Raw genomic sequence first — 24,405 nt, 5'->3', positions numbered from 1 at the left:
TACAATTAAAGCTTGCTTGGACTCACAAACTGCACCGACACAAAGCTCAGAACACAGACAATGACTTTGACCTGCAGGACATTTTGAACATTTTTCACCTAATGATTTTTGGGGGAGTTGAACTGTAGATCTAAGTGGAGCCTTGACTCATGACTCATACTAGCTGAGGAGATGCTGAATGGGACTTGCTCAGTTATGGAGTTCTTCAGAAGATAAGTTGATGTAAAATGGATGAGGAAACATATCCCCTTCACTGAAGCAGGTTACATTTCAATATTGTAATCAGCTTCCTGTGATTGAATTAATACTTGGAGTGTCAAACTGGAACACACAAAAAGGACAAAGGGCCTACGCCACCATAAATGAATATTTCTGAGCCACAGAGGAATGTGTGTTGAACTCAAAACACCCTGCAATAACAAATTGAATACACTTATCAACTAATTTACCACACCTCCTTTATCCTGATCAGGGTTGTGGGAGAATACTAAACCCTATATCAATTGTCATTGAGTGAGGCAAAGCACTCCTTTAAATAGTTGTCAGGCCATCACAGAGACAAACAACCATTCTTGGTCACACTCACACATACGGTCAACCCAGATTCACATCGAAAACCTTTTCTTCCGGCAAGGAAACAGTACTAACTGTTACACCAACATAGCTGCCGCAGTCCAGTTCAGGTATATTAAGTTAATCCATCCATCATTTTCTATATCTGCTTTATGGTTGTGGGTAGGCTAGAGCCTATCCCAGCTGTCTTCAGGCAAGAGGCAGGGTACACCTTGGACAAACAGTAACTGTAGGAGCTATTTGTAGAGTTAGCTTTTGTTTTTTGGTTCTAGTTGTAAATTTAATTTACTAATTATGAGTAACTTTATTTGATTCATTTCAGTGCTTTATTTAGATTAGATTTTTCTTGCTAATATTCTTTGTTAGTTATTTGTTTTGAATATTTTGTTAATTGGGTCACACTGGGCACCTGAGTCTATTTATGTAGGTAGGCACCTGGAGTACCAGCATGCACTGGGGTGGGCCAATGGTTTTTACCAGGGAAAGGGAGAGAGCAGTAGGTTTTCTTTGTTCTTTTGTTTGTTTTATTGTTTTTGAAATAAATCTTCAGAAAAACGCAAGAATTAATTTTTGGACATTCATCTTCTTTTGCCTGCGTTAAACCACATCCCCATGGTGCATCAGTGGTCTTTTGATTTTGTTTGCTTTAAGTTTAATTTGTTTTTTATGGACAAATGGCCACTACAATCAAGTAAAAACCTGCCCTTGGACTCAAAGGAAGGATTATATTCTAATCATTGGATAGATTGGATTTCCTTGGATTATGGACTGATGATCAGCATGGATTGCTTTGTTCAACACCTTTTGTCATCAACATTAACGAGACACTGCCGGCGGCTCAGATGAACAAAAGTGCTCAGCCTTCACACTGCATGGAAACTGGTATGTAATACTACTGCTGTATTGGACAACAGACAAACGAGTGGAGTTTGAAAGTCAGTATTTCATATCAAACCGGAAAAGTTTGAACGGCGCTGAATTGCCGCACGTCACCATTACGCACAACAAGCAGTGTTGAAAGAATCAGTAAAATGTCTGATACACCGAAAGAGGCTGAAATGTTGCCAGCTAAAAGGAATATAAAACTCACTCATAAAGGATTGTGCTTCTTTATAGAAATGAGTCAGGAAAAAAGGAGTGTAAAATTCAAACAAGCAAAAAAATCTGTGGAAACAATCACTGCGTTAATGGAATCAAATGAGAAAATGTCAATTCTGTGAATTTGGAGCTTGCAAATCTTATCCAGTGTTGTCAAGACGCAAAAGAGCTGCATGAATCTTTAATAAACTTAGCTTTGCCACAAGATGAAATTAAAAGACAATGTGAATACTTCGAGGCAAAGATGACAAAGTTGAATGATTTTACTGAAACTGTAAAACACTGGCTTTCCGAACTGGGGCACCCATATGTGTATCAAAATGTTGAATCTCCTGATGATCAAGGTGCCACTGATGAGATAAATCCTGATGATAGCGTTTCCAATGTGTCAAGTGTCAAGGGAAGCTCAGTAAAACCACACTCCCAGCTATCACGGACCTCCTCGACCGCATCAGCGCGCATTAAAGCCCAGGCCGAAAAGGCAGCGCTGACGCAGCGCGTTGCTGCTCTAAAAAAGAAACATTTAATCGAAGCTGAAGTGGAAAAGCTGAGGAAAGAAAAGGAACAACTGGAACTTGAAACTGAACTGGCTGCAACAAGTGCAAAACTTAATGTTCTGGAGAATAATTCATCTGTGTGTGGCTCAAAACGTTCAGACGGGATGAACTCTTATTTTGAAAGGAACATTTCTCAAAGATCAAATGTATTGAAGCCTGATGCTGACATTTTTGTACCAGTAACCTTCGATAAAAGGATTAATGTTATTGATGTGCCTGTTATACCTCAACCACAAGTTGTTAGGCCTAAACAAATCCGAGAAACACGAAGGGATGAGATGTTTTTGGATGTTGATGATCCAATTCGATTTAGATCGGCTGCTGATCAAAATCAAGCAGGTCTGGTACACCCTCAATATCATTCTCTGACAAATGGCTCTCAAGATGAAATTGTAAACATTATGCAGAGACAAAATGACATCGCTGCTCTGCTAGTTCAACAAAACCTGAGCTCTATGCTTCCATCAAGAAATATCCCCGTGTTCGATGGAGACCCTCTTCACTTCAGGGCTTTCATTAGAGCTTTTGAAAATGGAGTAGAGGACAAAACAACTAACTGGAGTGATCGTTTACATTTTCTTGAAGAATACACCAGGGGGGAACCAAAGAACTTAGTGCACAGTTGCCAACACTTGCCCTCAAAGATGGGATACAACAAGGCCAAAATTCTTCTCGCAGAGCATTTTGGAAATGAATACAAAATTGCAAGTGCTTATATGGAAAAGATTCTTAACTGGACACCTGTTAAAAGTGAGGATGTTAAAGCATTACAGTCGTTTTCTCTATTTCTACGAGGATGTTCAAATTTAACAGAGCAAATGACACAAATGAAAGAGCTGGACTTGCCCTCTAACATGAGAAGCATCATCATGAAACTTCCGTACAAGCTAAGGGAAAGATGGAGGAATGTTGCTTGTAACCTACTTGAGCAAAAAGGTCAGAGAGCACTATTTGTCGATCTTGTCATTTTTATTGAAAAGCAAGTCAAAATTGCCTCTGATCCGCTTTTTGGCAACATTCAAGACTCGCCACCTACCAAATCCAAGTCCTTCAAGACCAGCCATTTCATGCAAAGGAAGAAGGAAAGCAGTTTTGCTACCAATGTAACCACCATAAAGGAAGGAGACATGACTCAATGTATAGGAAATAAAATCAAGCCCTCCTCAATTCAAAGTTGTCTGTTTTGTTCACAAAGTAGTCACTTACTGGATAACTGCTCTCAGTTTAGAATGAAATTACATCGGGATAAGATTAATTTCATCAAGGAAAAGGGAATATGTTTTGGTTGCCTGAAAGTAGGCCACATGAGCAAAGACTGTCGCAGTCGCTTGGATTGCAGCGTGTGTAACCAAAAGCACCCAGGAATCCTTCATATTGAGCGGCAGGATAAAGGTACATTCTCCAAACAATCACAACAGACTGCGAGCCTTCCAAGTGTTTCTACCGTAATGTGTCAGACCTGTGGTCATATTGGGGCCGGTGCTGAAGATGATTCTATCTTTTCTGTTGTTGCAGTTAAAGTTAGGAGCCCCAAGAGTAACAAGACTCTATGGACATATGCTTTTCTGGACCCTGGAAGCTCAGGAACATTTTGCACAGAGAGCCTGGCAAAAAAATTAAATGTTAGTGGTAAAAAGACAAGTTTTTTGATGAGAACAATGGGACAAAAGAAAATTGTAAATGCTCACATTTTGTCAGGTCTTGAGGTGTCTGCTGTGGACATGAACGATTTCATCCAGTTACCTGATGTTTTAACACAGAGATCCATGCCGGTCTCCTCACTCAATATCCCTCGACAAGAGGATCTTGTTCAATGGTCATATCTGAAGGATGTAAAGGTCCATGACATTGAGGCAGATGTAGACCTCCTAATTGGAACCGATGCCCCCAAAGTAATGGAGCCTTGGGAGGTAATAAACAGCCAAGATGAAGGACCCTATGCAATAAGAACCAGGGTCGGTTGGGTTATTAATGGTCCACTTCGTGGCACAAGCTGTAAAAGTGGCCGCCCTGCTGTAACAGCCAACCGAATCTCCATTGAACATCTTCAAGACATGTTGGTTCAACAATATAACCACGATTTTAATGAGAGATCAGCTGAGGAGCAGTCTGAAATGTCCAGAGAAGATGTCAAGTTCATGAATGTTGTAAGCAGCACAGCAGAGATGATTGAAGGTTATTATTGTATTGACTTACCTTTCCGACAGGAGGATTGTGTCCTGCCGAATAATCGCTGTGTTGCAGAACAGCGCCTTCAAAGCCTGAAAAGAAAATTTGACAGGAACAGCACATTTAAGGAGGAATACGCTGCATTCTTAAATGACATGATCGCTCAAGGATATGCTGAAGTGGTGCCTGCTGATGAACTAAAACAAACTGAGGGAAAGGTGTGGTACATTCCCCACCATGGAGTCTATCACCCCAGAAAAGGCCAACTTAGAGTTGTTTTTGACTGTGGAGCAACATATAAAGGGACATCACTGAACTGCCAACTCTTGCAGGGACCTGACCTGACTAATACTGTCATTGGAGTCCTCATTCGATTTAGGCAAGAACATGTTGCTGTAATGGCGGACATCAAAGCCATGTTTCATCAAGTACATGTCCCAGATAAACACATCAACTTTCTCCGCTTCCTCTGGTGGCCAGATGGTGATACTGCACAGTCGCCACAGGAACATCGCATGAGAGTTCATCTGTTTGGTGCTGTATCCTCACCAAGTTGTGCAAATTATGCTCTGAGGAGAACAGCAGAAGACAATGCACAGCATTTCCCACTTGAAGTGATCAATACAGTGAAACATAATTTTTATGTGGATGACTGCCTGAAATCGATGTCTTCAGACGTAGAAGCAGTACAGATGATCAAGGATTTGACTGCTCTCTGTGAAAAAGGAGGATTTGCTCTTTCAAAATGGATCAGCAACAGCCGTACTGTGCTGCTGTCAGTCACAGAGGAGAGCAAATAAAATGATGAAGCTGGATTTGGACGTTGATCAATTTCCAACAGAGCGAGCACTAGGGCTACAATGGTGCATTGGGACTGATATGTTTCAGTTCAGAACTTCAGTTCGAGAACAACCACAGACCAGAAGAGGCATTCTTTCAGTGGTCAGCTCTCTTTATGACCCCTTAGGATTTTTGGCCCCATTCAGTATGCCAGCCAAATTGTTGCTACAGGAGCTCTGCAGGAGAAACCTGAAGTGGGATGAAGTAATTCCCCATGCCTTCTCTAAACAATGGTCTGAATGGCTCCAGGATCTTCAAAAAATGGATGAATTCAAAGTGGAACGCTGTATTAAACCCAGAGACTTTGGAGTCCCAGTTTCAGCACAGCTTCACCACTTTTCTGATGCCAGTCAAGTTGGATATGGAACTGTGTCTTACCTGAGACTGGAAAAGGATGATGAGATACATGTAGCATTTCTTTTGGGAAAAGCTAGAGTTGCTCCCCTCAAGCAGACCACAATCCCAAGACTGGAACTCACAGCTGCAGTTCTTGCTGTTCGAGTTGACAAAATGCTACGGAAGGAGTTGCAACTTATGCTGGAGAAATCAGTTTTCTGGACAGACAGCACAACAGTTCTTAAATACATCGCAAATGAGACCAAACGATTCCACACTTTTGTGGCAAACAGAACTTCTGTCATCAGAGAAGCTTCAGATGTTGAGCAGTGGAGATATGTGGCTTCAAAAGAAAATCCAGCAGATGAAGCATCAAGAGGGATGAAAGCTCAGGATTTCCTGACAGGCAGGAGATGGTTAAATGGACCTGAGTTTCTCTCCAAACCAGAGGAGGAATGGCCTAATCTGAAAGGAGATTGTGATGTGGTTTCTGACGATGACCCAGAGGTCAAAAGGGACTTGACAGTGAATGCTATTGTCAAGGATGTGGAAAAGGCCACCAGCCAGCTGATCAATTATTTTTCATCCTGGAATAAGTTAAAAACGTCTGTAGCTTGGTTTTTAAAAATCAAAGCAGCGCTCATGACATTGGCACAAAAGAGGAAGGAGTTTAGTGCTTCTGCAGGCCTTAATGAAGAACAAGAGGTGGACAGGAAAGTTCAGAACTTTAAAGTCACACTCAAAGGGAAAAATCTGACTCCTGAAGATCTTGTGACAGCAGATGAGTCCATCTTTCTGTATGTTCAAAAGCACAAGTTTGAAGCTGAAATCACCTCACTCAAAAGTGGATTTAAAAACCATCTCCAAAAAAGGCATTTTGGAAATGAAGACAAAAATGGACAAGGCCAAGGAAAAGCCTCGCTCCTGGAGACATTGTTCTTGTCGCAGATGCCTCAGCTCCAAGAGGATCTTGGATCATGGGGAAAGTTTTGGACATCAGACCAGATGCAAAGGGCCTGGTACGCACTGTGCGTCTTCAAACAAGGACCAGTATTCTGGAGAGACCTGTGATGAAGCTCTGTCTACTAATGGAAGCAGCAGTCTAACATCATGACTCTCGTTCTCTATCTCTATTTCTCTCTAATTAATATGTGCTTTATTTTGCAGATTCATCAGGAAGATGGTCCATTTAGAGCTTATATGACGTATAGAATAGATCTGTCTTGTAGTTGTAGATCCAGAATTAGCTCCTTTTTGTAGAGAACTGTAATTGTGATATTATGCACAATTAGGGGCCGGAATGTAGGAGCTATTTGTAGAGTTAGCTTTTGTTTTTTGGTTCTAGTTGTAAATTTAATTTACTAATTATGAGTAACTTTATTTGATTCATTTCAGTGCTTTATTTAGATTAGATTTTTCTTGCTAATATTCTTTGTTAGTTATTTGTTTTGAATATTTTGTTAATTGGGTCACACTGGGCACCTGAGTCTATTTATGTAGGTAGGCACCTGGAGTACCAGCATGCACTGGGGTGGGCCAATGGTTTTTACCAGGGAAAGGGAGAGAGCAGTAGGTTTTCTTTGTTCTTTTGTTTGTTTTATTGTTTTTGAAATAAATCTTCAGAAAAACGCAAGAATTAATTTTTGGACATTCATCATCTTTTGCCTGCGTTAAACCACATCCCCATGGTGCATCAGTGGTCTTTTGATTTTGTTTGCTTTAAGTTTAATTTGTTTTTTATGGACAAATGGCCACTACAGTAACCAATTAAACCAAAATGCATAATTTTGGACAATGGAAGAAGGTTGAACTAACTGCAGACTCTACTCAGAAAGGCCCCAACTGAGATTTGAATAAGACGCAGAGAGAAAAGTTTGGAGGGGAATTTAGCTCGTTTAAGCAGGGAAATGAGATAAAGAGCAGCTGAACCGGAAACCCAAGTATCAGAGCCATGAGAGACTCACTTTCTTAAAGGTGATAGAGAAAGGTTGAATGGGGCATTAATCCTTGTTCTGTGACGTGATATGTAGCCCAAAAAAAAATGGTTGGGTCTGTAATGGCTCAGAACCTCCCTAAAAGGCTCTCTGAAACAGCTGTTACTATGCTGGGTTTAGAATGCGTCTTTTTCCCTTATTGGCGTCGTTTCAGAGCTTATCTGGCAACCTCATTATGAAATGCAGGTAGGTGTTGGCGCTATTCGGTTGGAATATGGCACAACACACATTTAAAACAAAATAAAATGTGATATTTACAGGCTGTACTGATTGCTGGGGTTGATTTTGTTGCAAAGTCGGAACTGACCCTACTGATCATTAAATTCCGACTGAAGCCTGCTCGGAATCGTGTAAGGTTTGTGAAACTCTCCTCCGTGAAATGCGCAGAGCAAAGGAAAAGTCGGCGGTTGGGGATGCTGTTAAAAATAAATAAAAGCCATTGATCGCGAACATTGCTTTCCGGGGGAAGAATATGTAACGATCGTAGTCCGCTATCACAGCCTTGGAAGGCACACCTGTTTTTGTTTCTCGCCATTGCTCCTCTTCCAGGTGGGAATGGGTGGGCACAACATTATAAATAATTAATTTTGAAGGGACGTGTCTGAAAGGGGGTGGCTCTGGATTTGGGTGTGGGGGGGCGATTGCGCCAAAAGATACGTCACTTAATGCTCAAACACGGATTGGCCCATTTTCTGGCGGCAATTCAAAAAAAGGGGGAGTACTTGAAACAGAGGTTCTGACACTTGCTGGCACTTCGTGTGTACTCCCCACAGCGGGGAGACTCAGAACTAACACCAAAAACGTGAAAAAGATGATTTTGATTCTCTATCCCCTTTAAGTTACAGCCACTTTTATACAGGTTGGAATTTTTACCTACATTATTAAGATAGTTTAGAGGATCAAAGTGGCAATACATAAAAACTTGTACACTTGCCATTTTGTACATTGGGGCAATTATGTAGTTGATCTTCAAAGTTGTAATCATTTTGACATATTTTAGATGATAGTTGTGAGACAACCAAATGACCTTGAGGAAAGCAGGTGATGCTTCCAATCAGCAGACAAGAAATCCACAACACCCTGTAGACACATGAACATCATGAAGGTTACTGTACATTTGAGACAAGTGGCTTCACCCAAAATGCAGTCATAATGGAACACTACAATTGTTACAAGCTGTTTTTACCCCCCCCTAAAATATTTGAGGTAATCCAGGATCAAAGCTACCTTTTAGAAACATTGCTGTAGACCAAAAATTAAAAAATTCTCGCCTCATTTTGATGGAACTGCTGAAAACAGGATAGAACTAGAGCTTGTCTGAGACCTGCTGCTGACTAACTGCACCAGCACAAAGTTCAGAAAGTTCAGAAACCTGAAAACTATTCCAACCTGCAAGAGCTTTATATGATCCTCAGTGCAGACGAAAGCAATTTAAACTGATTGCTCAGTGGCAACAGCTGCTACTGAGAGGCTGAAGTCACTTGGAAACAAGGACCAATAGGAGGAGGATCTCATTTATCCTATCTGTTTTACATATTGTAACTAGAGAGGTTCATTACTTTATCTAACCATTTTCTGCAAAAAAACAGCTTTCATGAAGATTTTGGATGACATTGACCTTAATAATTATTCTGAAAGTTAAACTGTCCCAGTGTTATTGGAGCATTTGATACTGTGGAAAATAATGGACTTTGACGTAAACCTGTTTTGGAGATACTGAATAGTTTAGCTCATTTGTGGAGTTTCAAAGAAGACAAGTTGATGTAAAGAGAGGAACCATATACCCTTCTTCAAAGCAGTTGAACTTTCACCACTGTAATCAATGCTCTCTGAAAAGGTGAAGACTGGGACTTAACTCATTTATAATGGGGCAGGATGCAGAGAGCACCCTGGAAAGGTTATCCCAAGGACAAACAGCCATACATCGTCACATTCATACATGCGTTAATTTATAACCACAAGCCCAGATCTAAACTGAGAACCTTTTTGCAGTGAAGAAATAGTGCTAATAGTTACACAAATATAACTTCATGTCAGTTCAGTTGAATTAATCCATCTTTAATATATGCTTTGTCCAATCAAGCATCGCCTTCAGGTGAGAGGCAGGGTACACCCTGGACAGTTCGCCAACCTATCACAGGGTCAACACAGGGACAAGCAGCCATGTACACAAGGTCAATTTAGAATAATCAATGTACCTAACATTCATGCTTTTGGGACGCTTTAGTACCTGGAGAGAATCCAAGCATGCACAGGGGGAACATGCGAACTCCACATACAAAGGCCCCAGTAGGAGCCTTTTTGCTTAGAGGTGACGGTGTTAACCAACGCACCACCGTGCAGCCATCCAACATTTCAATTCAAAATATAAGTATAATAGCTATACTGATAATGAAGTCCCTCAAAGCGCAAGAACTGCTTGATATTCATCAGGAATATAGAATAAAGGGAACAGTCCCAGGTTTCTTTTCAGTAATGTGTCAGGTTGTGGTGTGGAAGGGTGGACACGGATGCGGACTTACAAAAAAAAAAGGTTGATTTTTTTAATAGCAAAAACAAAGTACCAACATAAAACACGGCTGAGCCGGAAAAAACGTAGTTGTGAACAAAAACAAAACAAAATCACTTGACATGGCATGGAATAAATACTTAACTTAGTCGTGGCAACGTGGCATGAGAACTAACAGCAACAACAAAGATCCGGCAAAACTGAAAGGGGAGGCAGGAAACTAAATAGGGAGTGAGAGTGATTGGGGAGTGAGTGCAGCTGAGGGAAAAAACACAGGTGAAGTGAGTGAACTAATAAACCGAGTGCAGGGAAACTAAAATGGCAAAAACTAAACATGGAGTGACACACAAACATGACCTAAAACATGAAACTAAAAACGTGAGTCCATGGGTGTGACATAATGTAGCCAGGCTGATGAAGGTTTTGTATACACAAAGATGGAAAAAAACAAAAAAATAGAAGATATGCAGTTCTGACTGGATGCTCAGCACATAAAGTGAATACATGCTAAGCTCTTATCATGGCTCCAACTTAAATACTTCTGGATCTTTTCATTAAGTTAGGAACCTTTCTAAACAAAAATAATTATTCAACCACACCCTTAGACCAAAGCATGGACACTACTGCTCACTTCAGCTTTTCCAATTAGCTGAGAGAAGAATTCAATGGCAGATTTATGACTATTTGTTACATTTTTGTTCTTTTCATTTGTCGTTAACATGTACTTTACACGCTCACTTGAGGGGTAGTATCAAGGCTGGATTATTATTTCCAGTGCTGCGTTCTGACTTCCAAATTACGTGTGACCCTCAGGTAAACTGCTACCTGCCGCAAGGAATCATAGGAAACTCCCGATACAGCAAAAATTGGGCTCTTCAAAAAAAGTTGTAAAATGACATATGTAAGTTAGTTACCCATTTTTTCCTTTCTGTTCATATTAAAATACTGTTATGTTAGAATATAGACATTAGATATGTGCGGTTGGTGACACTGAGTGTGAAGATACTATATAATAAGTCAACTCACATTCTTTAGGTTTCAACAGGTCACCAACACTGGCAGCTTCTTTGACACATGGTGCTACTTTTCAGTTATCTTAACCAACACTGAAACCTACAGTATGTACGTATGAGGCTTACAAATCATCCTGTGACTGAATTTGGACAGAAAGATTAACTTCAGTCTATCATTTTCGTAAGTGAATAGTTATATCAAATAGAACTTTGACCTAACATACCAGTTTGCGTTCTTGTCTGAAGTTCATAAACCTCCTCTAAACGAAACTGTGCTCTTCCTGCGAGTGTGCCCATGGGGTCCTATACTTATGCAGGCAAATACAATAATTACTTTCTAAAAGAATAAGACGAGTGGTCGTGAGAGTAACCTGCATGCAAATTGTAAAATGGCCTGAGGACTATACTGCCTTGCATGTCTCTGGTAGGTTGGCTTGGATTGATCTTGTAGCATGAAGGTGAATACCACATGTAAGAGTATGGTAAAAAGAATCAAGTTCAGCAAGAGTCAACATTCATGATCATCTCAAGTCAGCCTGAACTGGTCAATTTGGCTACTATGATTAATCCTACCACCTTGAGGAAAGCAGGTGATGCTTCCAATCAGGAAACAGGAAATCCACAACACCCTGTAGACATGAAGGTCATAGTAATTTATTTATTTTCCTAACCCCATAACCTCTAGAGCTTATTACACATAATGAGACTTTTTTTTTTCCCCTCCACCCCAATCATTTGAGGTAACCTAGAATTAGAGCCATCTTTTAGAAACACCACTGATTAAAATGTTCTCACCGCATTCTGTTGCAGCTAAAAATGGGTCTCCTGAAAGCTTGCCTGGGCTTTGCTCCTGACTAACTGTAGCAACACCAAGCTCAGAACTCTCTGACAATGATATGAACCTGCAGGATATGCTTTTATATGATCCACAGTGCAGCAGGAACCGATTTAAACTGATTGCTCAGGTAACAGGTAGGCAGAGGTAACAGCTGCTGAAAGATGACAGGCTGCAGTTAATTGGAAATGGTGGACTAACATGGGGAGGATCTCATTAATCTTATGTATTTGTATTACTTTATTACATCATTTACAGCACAAAAACAGCTTTCATAAAGTTTGAAATGACATTCGCCTTAAAAATCATTTCCTGAGTTAGACTGTACAAGTGTTTCTAATCTTAGTGAAGCATTTTGTAATGTGGATCGTGAGGGACTTTGAGATGGGTTTGTTTAGCAAATGGAAAAAGGATTTGCTCAGATGTGGAGTTCTGCAGAAGATAAGTTCATGTAAAGTAAATGAGGAAACATGTCCCCTACTCCAAGGCAGTTTACCATTCATCATAGTTTCTTATAAACAACTCGATACTTGGTGTGTCAGTTTGGAACACACAGAAAGCACAAAGGGTCTATGCCACCACAGGAGAGAATTTCTGATCCTCAGAAGAGTGTGTGTTGAACTTGAATACTTATTCTTCACTGTACAATCACAAATTAAATGCACTAATCGACTCATTTTCCAAAAGCTTTATCCCAATCAGGGTTGCAGGGAGACCGGACCTTTTCTTAGACAACACCCTGGAATAGTTGTCAGTCCATCACACAGACAAACAACCATACGGGTTCATACATACAGTCAATTTAGAATAACCAGCCCAGATTCAAACAGATAACCTCTCTTGTCGATCATCACTTTAAGTCACTATGATAAATAACCAGAAATTTTGGTGACAAAACTTCTGGCAAATTGATGTTTGTGGAGAGATCATGCTCGAAATATTAGATATCAGTTTTTAACCATTTGGACCTTAACTCATTATGGATGAATCTTTTGAAAAGCTGCATACATTCAGTGTGAATCAGCTATTGAGTGCCTTGAAGTGACTAAAAGAAGAAGACTGCGTGGTGTCACCAGACGGTGGCCGTATTGGGAACATTACTCGTAGTTGTAATTAAACAGCCTGCTTTGGGTTTCCTTTGAGAAAACAGTGCTAACCATGACATAAACATATTCGCCTCACTTCAGTTCATTTCAGTTTATCCATTTTCTATATCTTCTTAATGCTCTTCAGGGTCACAGGGGGGCTCACGGCAGCTGCCATTAAGTGAGAGGTGAGATACACTCTGAACAGGTTGCCAGTCTATCACAGGGCCAGCACAGAGACAAACAGCCATGCACGCTCACACTCACTCCTATAATCAGTTTAGAATGATGAATGTTTTTGAAAAGGTGGAAGGAAGCCGGAGTACTCGGAGAGACCCCATACATGAAAAGGGGGACGATGCAAGTTTCACACTGTTTCATACCTGTTTTCTTAGACTGCTTTTTTGATAGCAAACGATGTGCTCATCCAGTTAGTGAAGATCTGGTCTTGTGCTGTATAATGTGTTCATTGAAAGGCTGTAGCATACAATAGACAGGCAAGGCAAGGCAAGGCAAGGCAAGGCAAGGCAAGGCAAGGCAAGGCAAGGCAAGGCAAGGCAAGGCAAGGCAAGGCAAGGCAAGGCAAGGCAAGGCAAGGCAAGGCAAGGCAAGGCAAGGCAAGGCAAGGCAAGGCAAGGCAAGGCAAGGCAAGGCAAGGCAAGGCAAGGCAAGGCAAGGCAAGGCAAGGCAAGGCAAGGCAAGGCAAGGCAAGGCAAGGCAAGGCAAGGCAAGGCAAGGCAAGGCAAGGCAAGGCAAGGCATCTTTATTTATGTAGCGCATTTCATACCACAGGCAACTCAATGTGCTTTACATAAAGACAAGGCATTTAAAAGATAAAAATTAAAACACAGTTAAAAGCAATCAAGTGAATATCTACATGAAAATGAAAATCTACAAATGAATATAGGAAAACACAGTTGAATTTGATTGCAACACTTGACTTAATTGAGGAAATCAAATCAATAATACATAAAACACAATATTACACAGAGCATTCTAGTTCGGGTAGTTTTTCCACTTACAGATATGTAATGTATAACCCCTTTCCTTCATAATGAAAGTACACCAGCTTTTAGGCAGCACTACACCTTTTTTTCTCTCTACATTATGAGTTGCTGCAGTTTATGAAGAATGTCTGTGATTAAAGTGTAGTGACATGGTTTTCCCACAGGGTGGCAATCATAGCCCACATTTTGTTATGAGGTGAGATGTAGGAAACAATGTTTGGAAGCATCACTGCTTGAGATCAGACTTCCTAAATGCTCTATTTTTCCCCCTCCAATTACAGTTCTTCAAAAGGTTTGCAGCTGCAGATAAGAAGTGGAGGATTGGCGCTCACTCCGACCCTAGCAACAACAACAGAGCACTCAGAAAAGAGGACCTGGAGAAGATGGCTGCATACACGATATGAATCAACAGCTGGTAATTTAATTTCTCTTCTTTCATGTTCATTAGTTCAGTGAGACATCTCTGTGTTTCAATCACAAAGTTCACAGCTTTGTAGCACTTGCCAAATAAGAAATGTGGCACAAGCCACTGTGGTGAAAGAGTTGACCAGCTGGACCTCCCTGAGTGCAACAAATCTGGCAACACCGGGCCAGTCACTGTTGCATCATGCCCCGTTACCTGGGAGAGCCCCTTTGACACAGAGGGTGAAGTTGTTTCCAAAGGCAGTGATGTGTGTTGAGTCCTGGCAGCCACCGTTTGGTCCTGTGATGTGCGGAGGGTAAAAGGGTGGCCAAGTGGTTGCAAGCAGGACTGGAGTTGACCAACTGCTGGTTGGTGAGAAATCTGAATCTGAACGGGAACGAAGATGGTTCCTATCACTTCTTCATAGAGGTGAAAAGTATCACTATCAAAGGCTGTCAATGTAAGTATGGCAGTGGTCTCAAACTGAAAGGGCCGGTGTTGCTGCAGGTTTTTGTTCCAACCCTGCTGCTGCACAGCTGACTTGTTTCATTCAATCAACTGAGCTGTCTGCACTGAAGGTCTTAACCAGTTCAGTTTACTGAATGAAACAAGTCAGCTGTGCTGCTGCAGGGTTGGAACAAAAACCTGCAGCCACACCGGCCCTTTCACGGATCAGTTTGAGAGCACTGAAGGATGGTAATGTTGGCAAGATTTTTTTTCTTTCGGATGCTGTTGACACAAATAGAGGAAACCTTTTGGTATTTACTCATTAGTCAACGTCTGTCAGAAGCTCTTTGAAAATGAAAACATGATTGTTACAACCTGTACTTAAATCACATTTGGAGAATCCAAAATTTGTACGAAAACCACACAAATATGGAATAAACAGAGATCCAATATAAATGTCTCATAAATAGGAATTATATCATGTTTAGAAATGTATGTTGTGGTCCGTTTTTGCTTCACTCTTTGCTGAAAGGTCGGATTAGTGTGTGTGCTCAACTTTAAAGTGCAAAAAAGTACAGGTCAGATGAGGTTAAGGAAAATATGTCAAAAGCTTAGTAAATACCAACTGCAGTTGACCAACTATATATATACCGGTATATACACATACATATGTACCCAATAACCCTAAGATTCAAAATATCCAGTTGAGTTTGTCACAACTGCTCATTCAGATTGGAAATTATTTTGTTGTTTTCTAACACGCACGTTGCACATTCATTCATCATTTTCAATCCCAGAGTCGTTCAAAGTGTTTTCATTTTCAAAGTCTGGGTTTTAGAGGTTAAGGGTCTGGGTCTGATATGACAGAACAGGTCTGATGCCAGTGTCTTGTATGCTGTCTGTTTTTTAGTGTCTGTGTATACTCAGTTTTTAATATGTTTACTTCTGTTTAGATGTGATGTAGTAGTGGTTTTGTCTTGTCTCTTGTGTTTTATTGTAATGTAACTTTTTTAAGCCGCCTTCTTGGCCAGGACTCCCTGGCAGAAGAGTTATTGTAACTCAATGGGACCATTTCCTGGTTAAAGAAAGGTTAAATAAAAAAAATAAAAAAAACATTCCCCTGAAAAATAAAGATTTCAAGTTACATTTTCTAGTTGCCAAGGTTACATTTTTACACCTTTTTATACCTCACAGAGGGTGACACACATGGTCAAAGTCTGTCTGCTGTGTTTTGTGCGTCATGCAAAGTGTACAGTACGTACTGAGAAGTGACTGTTTTACGCTGACTTGAATTTATGTCTGATTTGCTGACGTAAGAAAAGTGAACAAATGCTTAACTGCCTCATATGGAGGTTAATGCTCCCAACAAACTGTAAACTGTCCCAAGGACAAACATACAGTAGTTTTTAAAAATGATACAATAAGGTGGAAGTTATTGATAACCCATTGGAGAAAAGGGCAAGTGAAATATTACTTTTTGCATGCAAAAGTTGATATTTGATATATCCACTTTTTGGAAATCACGATTTGGAATTGGTGTCTATAAATGTAGCCTGAAAGCACTTAAGAAATTTCAGCCTTTTTCAAAGCTGTTGCTCGGATGATTGGACCTTGCCTTCACTAGAGCTATGTGAGCCAAAAATCTGGATTAAAAAATTTCACTCTGACAAAACAGCTATCTCACACCTTGTGTGTATCTAAGAGATGCTAAAATCTTTAATAAAACAGCAGTATTTGATGCCCTAATAAAGAGAGTGGGTGAGAATTTACCACATAAGAAACAGTGATCCATTTTGACTAAAGCTTTAAAATTTGGTGCTTGTAGGATATAGTGCGGATGGACTTTCTCTTGAAAAAATCTTTTGCTTTCAAAAATCTAAATTCCCCTTTTTTTCCCCCCCACTTTTAAAATGTCTCTTCACCCTTGCAAAATGTGTTTCTGTTTTAATCAGGCGTGAGATGCGATTGATGCAGGGGTTGCGTTATGCATGCAGATGAGAGTGTGTACATGTTGCACCGTGCTTCATATGGGCCAATGTTTCTAAGTTCAGGAAAAGAGGGCACACAGGAGGAAGTGCCCCGTCCGTTTAGCGAGTGTGTAAAATCACGTCCACCGGTTCGCTGTATGTGACGTTTACCACAGAGCCAGTGTGTGTCCCACCCTCTGTGTTTTGGCTAGAGAGTGGGTATTGTACTGTATCGGGCTCCATGAAATCACACACACGCACATAGATATGCCTTCCTAGAACATAGCATGTTATGAAATTGATACCACCCAAAAGTCAGGTCAGGGTGTATAAAACTATGTGTTTTGTTGAACAGAGTCCCAACCTTAGAAACAGCATGGGGGCTCAACAAGTCAGCATTTATTTCATTTCCCCCCTGTTTCCGTCATTTTTCCTGATTTATCTTACATCTCCCTTCTTGGGATATTTCGTTGAAAAGGAAACGCCTCACATAGGGAGGTCGCGCCCAACTGTACGTGACTTTGAGGACACTGGCCATAACTTCAGCCAAAGCAAGCGTGCAACTTTATCCTTACTTAGGCAGGAATAAAGGAATAAAAACAAAACTTCTTTCCCCTTTATATCTATGAGTAAACCTTATTATTCAGCCCAGTAGACTACATAAACAATCTGTTTATGAGATAGGCCTCCTGCGGGGGGTTTTCTCACTGACTTGGACTGTTGTGAAAAGAGCATCCACAGCCAACAGCCATTTTCTCTCTTCATTTGGATGGAATTTAGTGCAATACGTCTGTGGAATGTTTAATTGGAAATGTATACACAAGATGGTTTGAGTGATTGTGTGATGGAGAGTGTATGAAAGTAACAGATCTGAGAGACATCACATCCCAGATTTTGCAGTTTGAACGCTTGGTGGACATTTTTTATTAAATAGAAACACAACCTCATCTTGTATCACACGTTAAAAGAAAAGTTTGAACTGTAGCCTGTGAGTTTGTTCTGTAATTCTCTGAAAAAGCTAATCTTCTACCTATATTTTTCTTTCCTCATCCAAAGCTGTGGTTTTCCTTTCTCTTCTCCTTTTCTCTCTATGAATGTCATGTGGCACACACACGCAGTGCCCGACACCCTCTGCTTTTTTTCACCCCACTCCCATCTCTTAAGGCCTTCTGTCACAGTTGGGTTTAGGGAATTTTCCACTGTGGGTTGGTCTGGATTTTGTGGTAGATAAGTCCCTAGACAAGGCTGAGTCCTGAGAAAATGCTGCAGTTCAGGCAGGTTAAGCAAACTCAGCCAATAAACCCCAAGTGTATGAGGAGACGAGGAGGGAGGGGGAGCGTTACTTGGCTACAGAGGTCCAAAAGTTTGCAACTACATGTCAGTCTCTGTGAGGTGCAATGTACTCACCAGTGCCAGAAACACCAGAACAAGAAACAAAAAAAAACAAACTCTTGCACTACAACCATGTACTGTATCCATAAAGCACTAATTAAAATAAAAAAGGGAAAGACGGGGCAGATATTTTGTAATTGCATTCACAAATATGATTATTCTTTATAAAAGGATTTTTTCAAATAAGGAAAAAATTGTGTTTTAGTTGACTGGAAAGATTCTTTTTTTTTTTTGTTAGATTCTGGGTGTAATACTTTGGGCTATGCTACTAAAGCATGTAGGGAACAATTCCATAAATTGGCTGCTAGCCTGTCATACATGGAGAAAAGTTGTCACAGAGCCTCACTGTGCTATACTTAACCAATGCATGAAGGTTTCCATGTGAACTCATGCTAAAAATACCCCCTTTTCTTTTATCTCCCCTTTTTTGCATCTAAAATTGAAGTGGAGATGGCTAGCAGCCAATGGCTGGCTTAGTATGAAGTTGTATCAGATATAGGTTATTTAGGGTCTCAACACTGTCTATACTCTTTTCCTGAAGAAAGCATTATCCATAAGAATAATCTTTTCAAGCTGTGCTTAAAACATTTGAACATTTCATACCTATACTAAAATATGCTACATGTCAATGTTGCCACACTGCAGTTTCCAGAAAACTGGGGACCTAGATCTACCCTCCTTGGCAAACTTACCGATGTGTTCACCTAATTTATGCATCAAGTACGACGTTATGTTTTACAGCACCTAGACTATTTTCATTTAGAGGTGTGTCTAAATCAAACGCTTACTGGAAGTGATTTACATGAAGAACAGCACTTTGGCTATTTCTCTTTCTATACTACAGGCTGTTACAGTGAGGCAGCCCTCTTCCTGTTGTGCTTGATGTTCCTGAGCCTGCATATTCAGTGCCAAATATTTGTGTGGACACTATTCAAACACATATGAGGAAGCCCAGGTCAAGTGATTGTTATGACAATGTGCCGCGTTCATCTTGATCGTTGCCAGCTCATAGGAAGGGTAAATGACCTTATATACTTTTTACAACAGATAAGATAAAAGATGAAGAATGAAACAGAGGGAAGCTGTAGAACTGATTCTGAAGAGCCATGTGACAGTTTAGCAGAGCAGTTACTGAAAGCTTTTGGCGTTTTAATCATTGAATTTCAGGTCCCCAGGTGGTGATGATTAATGCCTGCATAAATAGTTCCTCTATCTTCAAGCACTTCCCAGCTCATTATCCTTTTAGTAGTTTGCCATTGGGAATTCTCCGCACCCATTTCAGATGAGTATATTATTCTTTCAATACCACAATAGTTAGGATTAATAGGTACACGATGTTCTGAAGAGAATGTAAGACTATGTTTCTGCAGTTGGGCAGCAAAGCTGATTAAGTGGTCACAGTTTATGTATATTACATGTATCACAGTTCCAACATGTTCGTGCTCATGCTGTAATTTCCACCTTTGTCCTTTATGCAAAAACTAATGAACCATCATTTTTTACCCTCTAATAGCCTCTGCTAATTTCCAGTATTGCGAGATGTCCCCTTGTGAAAGCTGTTCCAGAAGAGAGGTTTACGTAGCATTATACAACCAAGGTAGACATAAAAGGACACAAAAGCATGGGCCAACCGCAGCAGAGCAAACAATAAAAGGAAACTAGGTCAGCAAAGAAATATTAGATGTCACACAAGTCTGTTTACTGTTGGAAGAATGACCTGAAATTCTAGAAGAGCTCAAACTGGGTGGACACAGAGTTTGCACTTTGTAATCTCATACAGACCATGTTGAAAATCATTGGCTTACATGTACATTACTTTTGCGCTGGGTCTATATATACAGTACATTGAACATACATAGTGTAAACCCCATATTTTAATCACACCTTTAAACGTAGAAAACGTACCAAATCATCTTGAATCTGGTGAGAGCAACATTTCTAAATATAAAAGTTAGGTCAGAAGCAATAAAAGGCTGAAAAAGGAAGATGTGCTAAGAAGAGACAGCTTGAGGAAAATGTTGCAACTCAGTCTGTTAATTGGCAACAGGTATTTAACACGATGGGGCATAAAAAGAGCACCTTAGAGAGTTTTTAATGTTCTCTTTTGAATAAAATATTGGTTTATGATATTTTCTTAATTTGCATTTTACACGGTGTCAAAACTTTCTTGGAATTGGGGTTTGTCGACATATCTAGTACAGTATGTGGTTTAGAGCAAATAAACTGGAAAGAAGCGAAGGTCAAGAGAGTATTTTTCCTTCCTTGTTATTGTCTGCTGGAGGGGCCACACAGGTTTGGCATGGCAGGAAGTATATACGGCAGCGAGTATGTACAACAACAGTACATACTGTCAAGAACACCCAGTGCTTTCTGGTTCCATCGAGCGTATAGTACCACAATAACCTCAGGAGAAAAATGAATGGGTCACTAAAACTTAAAACGAAACCTTTTGTGACTTATTTAATTTAAATATTCATTCAATTCATGTCAACTTTCTTAATAACAGCTGATCGGATGGGAGATGGTGGGGATCCACCATCTTTTAGATGGTAGATGTGGCTATTTCCTTGAGGCAGCATGAACCTGGTAAGTAAATTTATCAGGACTAGAAATATTTGAACAGTGACACAACTGTTGTTACTTACACAGAAAACATATTCAAGTTACACTTATTAATATAATCTTACAGAGTAAGCTGTCAGCTTTGATTTAAGTGTGTTCACATAAAGAATTGGAAGAGTCAAAGCTCTTTGAGCAGAAACAAGCTAATCCAGTGGCTGTGATCCCAACCTTGCCCAAAAAAAGACATTTGGTCTTATTCAGTCTAAAGCTTGGTGTCTTTGCTGCATACAGATAAACACATGAATCCAGTTTCTCTTTAGTGGATTCTTAAAATACACAGATATAGGAGGATGACACCAAATCCTACTCTGAATGAAGAAATAACGAATCCAGCATGTCACAGAGGAACCTGTCGCCTCCAGCACGGCTGCCTCACAAAGGCCATCAGGGCTCCATGGGGAGACTGCACAGAGCCCAGGCCTGTCCGTCAGTGTGTGGGTGGGTATGATTGTGGGGGGGAGGGTGCTAAATGCTGACTGGTCAGTTCCAGGCTGAAGGACCAGATGGCACAGTTTGGGCTCTGTTTCCTTGGGCCAATGTCTAGGTGAAAATTTGTCTGTCGTCACATGCACACACACACTCAGACACACAATGAACATATAGAGGGGGTACATAAAACTGTATCACCCAGCTAACTTTACACTTCAATTTCTGTGTGAAACCTTTTCTCTTTCACATTTTGCCTGAGCACATTCTGTATTCTCCCACTGTTTAGGTAAGTCAGTGTGTCTGCAGAATGGCAGACTGGCTTACTTTTTCTGGAAGCAACAGAAAAAGTAAGCTTTAAAAGAAACAGAGGAAGATGCCATGTGTCTGTGAGAGCAGAGGGTGTCAGACAGAAAGAAACACATACAACAGAAAGCTAAATACAGATATGTTTGTGGTGTGAAAAACAAGACAAGCTGCAATCATCAGTAAGCATTTATCTGACCTCCATTAGCATTTAGTTATTGTCAACATACAAAGAAATTGTAACTGTTTTATAATGTTTGATCTATTCTGGTTGTATTCTGCTGCAGCTCTATACAGTCACCGCTTTCATGTCGGTCTTTGTGCCAAAATATGCTCAGTTAGGTTGAGACAAAATCATGTCACAAAAACATTACATGTAAGGTCTTACAAGCCTTTTTCCCAGCATTTTTCCTCCGATACACATTAAAAATAATTTTTTTATGGCACAATTGAGGTTTCCAACCAACGACTAACCAGTTTATTTTGTTTCTGAGAGTGACTCGTGTTTTGCATCTCTATGTAAACCCTCTGTATTTACATATATGTAACCATCTCTTGATTGTGAATCTTGACGATCCTCGACTCTGTTTTTGGTTTGATGTAAAGGTCCCCCCCCCCCTTATTTTCAAAGAATGTAGGAAGAATTTTAAATCTTGTCACGCCTGAAGTTTCTGCAACCCCTCTATAAAAATGGCATCCTTCACTTGTATTCTCACTTGTTTGTAGCACAATATCGAGAGTTCCCACAACGGCTTCCAAATGCAAATAAATCATTGGGGATACATTTTTATAGACCTTTTTAATTTGATATGAAACAATAAAGGAAAAAGTCTTGGCTGACCATACAATTTCTTATCAGTCTGCCAATTTACTTTCAAGGCTGTGAGGATGGAAGGGCCACATATATAATAAACAAACAAAAAAGACTCATCCCTCATCCACTCATCCCTCATGTGAGTGGTTGCCCTTTTAGCTCTGATCCTCATCCAGAGGCCTGGGAGCCTGAGGCAGAATCTTAGCTGTTTGTAACACTGTGTCCTTTTGGGCAGAAATTTCCAATGTTGTTCCTGGAATCTGAGCGAGAGCACCACTGGTATCATTGTTTCCTTCACTTTCCAAATATTTTCTTCTCAATATTTTTAGGAATCACTTAGACATGTTACTTTTAACAGTACTGCCTTCTCCTGCAGTGTGTCGACCTCCAAAATGTATTTGAAATGTATATATGTCATCCCTTTCTCTGTTTTTACATGTACTTCTGTCGCTTTATCTCATCCATCTTTTGTTTTTGAGGCTTGTACGGTTTCCTGCCATTTTATTGGATAGCTGGGGACACACCACCTCTGGGAACGAAGTCACAGAAGACCAAACATACCTAACAACACAAAAAGGGACTGACCCTTCCTGGCATATGACAGAAAGCCCTGTGTCTGTTTACATTTCTTGACCGACAGTCCAGCCAAGGCTCTGTCTGGCACACTGATGCCATGACACACACATAGACAGCCTGGGGGAGATACATGTGATTTTTTACATAACAACCTGAGCAGTATACTATTATATATTATTGTACATTTATTAATGCACAGCATACTGTAGTAAATTGATTATTTTTCTGTGTGATTATTAATCCATCCGTTTGCTCATTTCTATGACATAGGATAGGGGACATATCTGTTTCATAGCGCATCTAATGTTTACTTAACCAATCAGTGCAGGGTCAACACAGCTGGTTTGCAAACACAGATTCAGCCCTGTAGCATTATTTCTTAAAAGTTCACTGGCTTTACACTCACACACACACACACACACACACACAGGTGTCTATGTTGCCTGCTCACTTGAGCTTTTCATGACAATAGCTCCTTGTCTCAGTGCATTTCCTGATTTAATGCTCAGAGAAAGAGAACGTTTCCGAGGATTCTTCGTCCTTTTCTTCATTAACCTTGTCCACAAAACACACATGTGTACACACACATTTGTTCACAAACTGCAATTAACCACTCCCAAAAAATGGTTAGAACTAATACCACTGATTGGTCATCCAGTGTCAGCAGCGTGACTGTTTAGTGAGCTGGACAATGAGCCTTCTCCATCCCTGCGCAGCAAGACCAGGGCGTATTACTGAGGAGATCAAAGCTGACTTTCCTTTTACGTAAAGCATCCTACCACTCCTCTATTCAAAGGAAAGCTGGCGCACACAAGAACAATAGTTGTTTGTGATGCGGTGAATATACACTCCGCAAAGAGTTTTCAATGGAGTAGATGTATTTTGATTAGCATTTTTCTTTTCCCAAAGGCACACTAGATTTAGTTTCTTTTTGACGATGATTTTACCTCATAAACTTGTCTGAATTCTTATTATTTATTTTTTTTTACCATAGGATCAAGTACCTGCACCATTCACTGTTACTGCCTATCACATGAAATAAAGGTGACATGGTTTATATAAAAGAATTGACGTAGCCATCACCACTTCAACTATATGTTTGAGAAATCTTGTTTGCTTTTATTCAGCATTCATTGTTGCCATTGGATTTTTTCAGTCTACATAGCTCCCACCTGTAACTCAAAGAGGCCTCTGTCACAGATAATGCCATGTTTTAAGTCAGATGGTAGCCTGGCTGACGCGTCCACATCTCGATGAGATGGTGGTCTGGGAACTAGGTGTGCATTTTCTCGTATTTGAGGCGTGGTTTACGAATGCTTAGAGCCGTTTATTGGGCGCTACGAATGTCTGTCAAATGACGTCAGGTTCTTCCCATGCTGCTTTGCGCGCGATTCATAGCCAATTGTATCACTTATACCAGATGACGACAGAAATTC

General features: G+C 40.3%; 1 protein-coding gene across 1 annotated transcript; it reads left to right on the top strand.

The window, feature by feature from the left end:
* Nucleotides 1-5,190: 5,190 nt before the first annotated feature.
* Nucleotides 5,191-6,644, top strand: LOC142375668 (uncharacterized). Its single transcript, XM_075459811.1, has one exon. It carries the CDS (start codon nucleotides 5,199-5,201, stop codon nucleotides 6,642-6,644), a length of 1,446 nt encoding a protein of 481 aa, XP_075315926.1. The 5' UTR covers nucleotides 5,191-5,198.
* Nucleotides 6,645-24,405: the final 17,761 nt, after the last annotated feature.

This window comes from Odontesthes bonariensis, chromosome 24 (assembly GCF_027942865.1).
Source record: "Odontesthes bonariensis isolate fOdoBon6 chromosome 24, fOdoBon6.hap1, whole genome shotgun sequence".
Classification (NCBI taxonomy): Eukaryota; Metazoa; Chordata; class Actinopteri; order Atheriniformes; family Atherinopsidae; genus Odontesthes; species Odontesthes bonariensis.
Note: the sequence above shows the minus strand (reverse complement) of the source record. Positions and strands in the feature narration are given on the sequence as shown.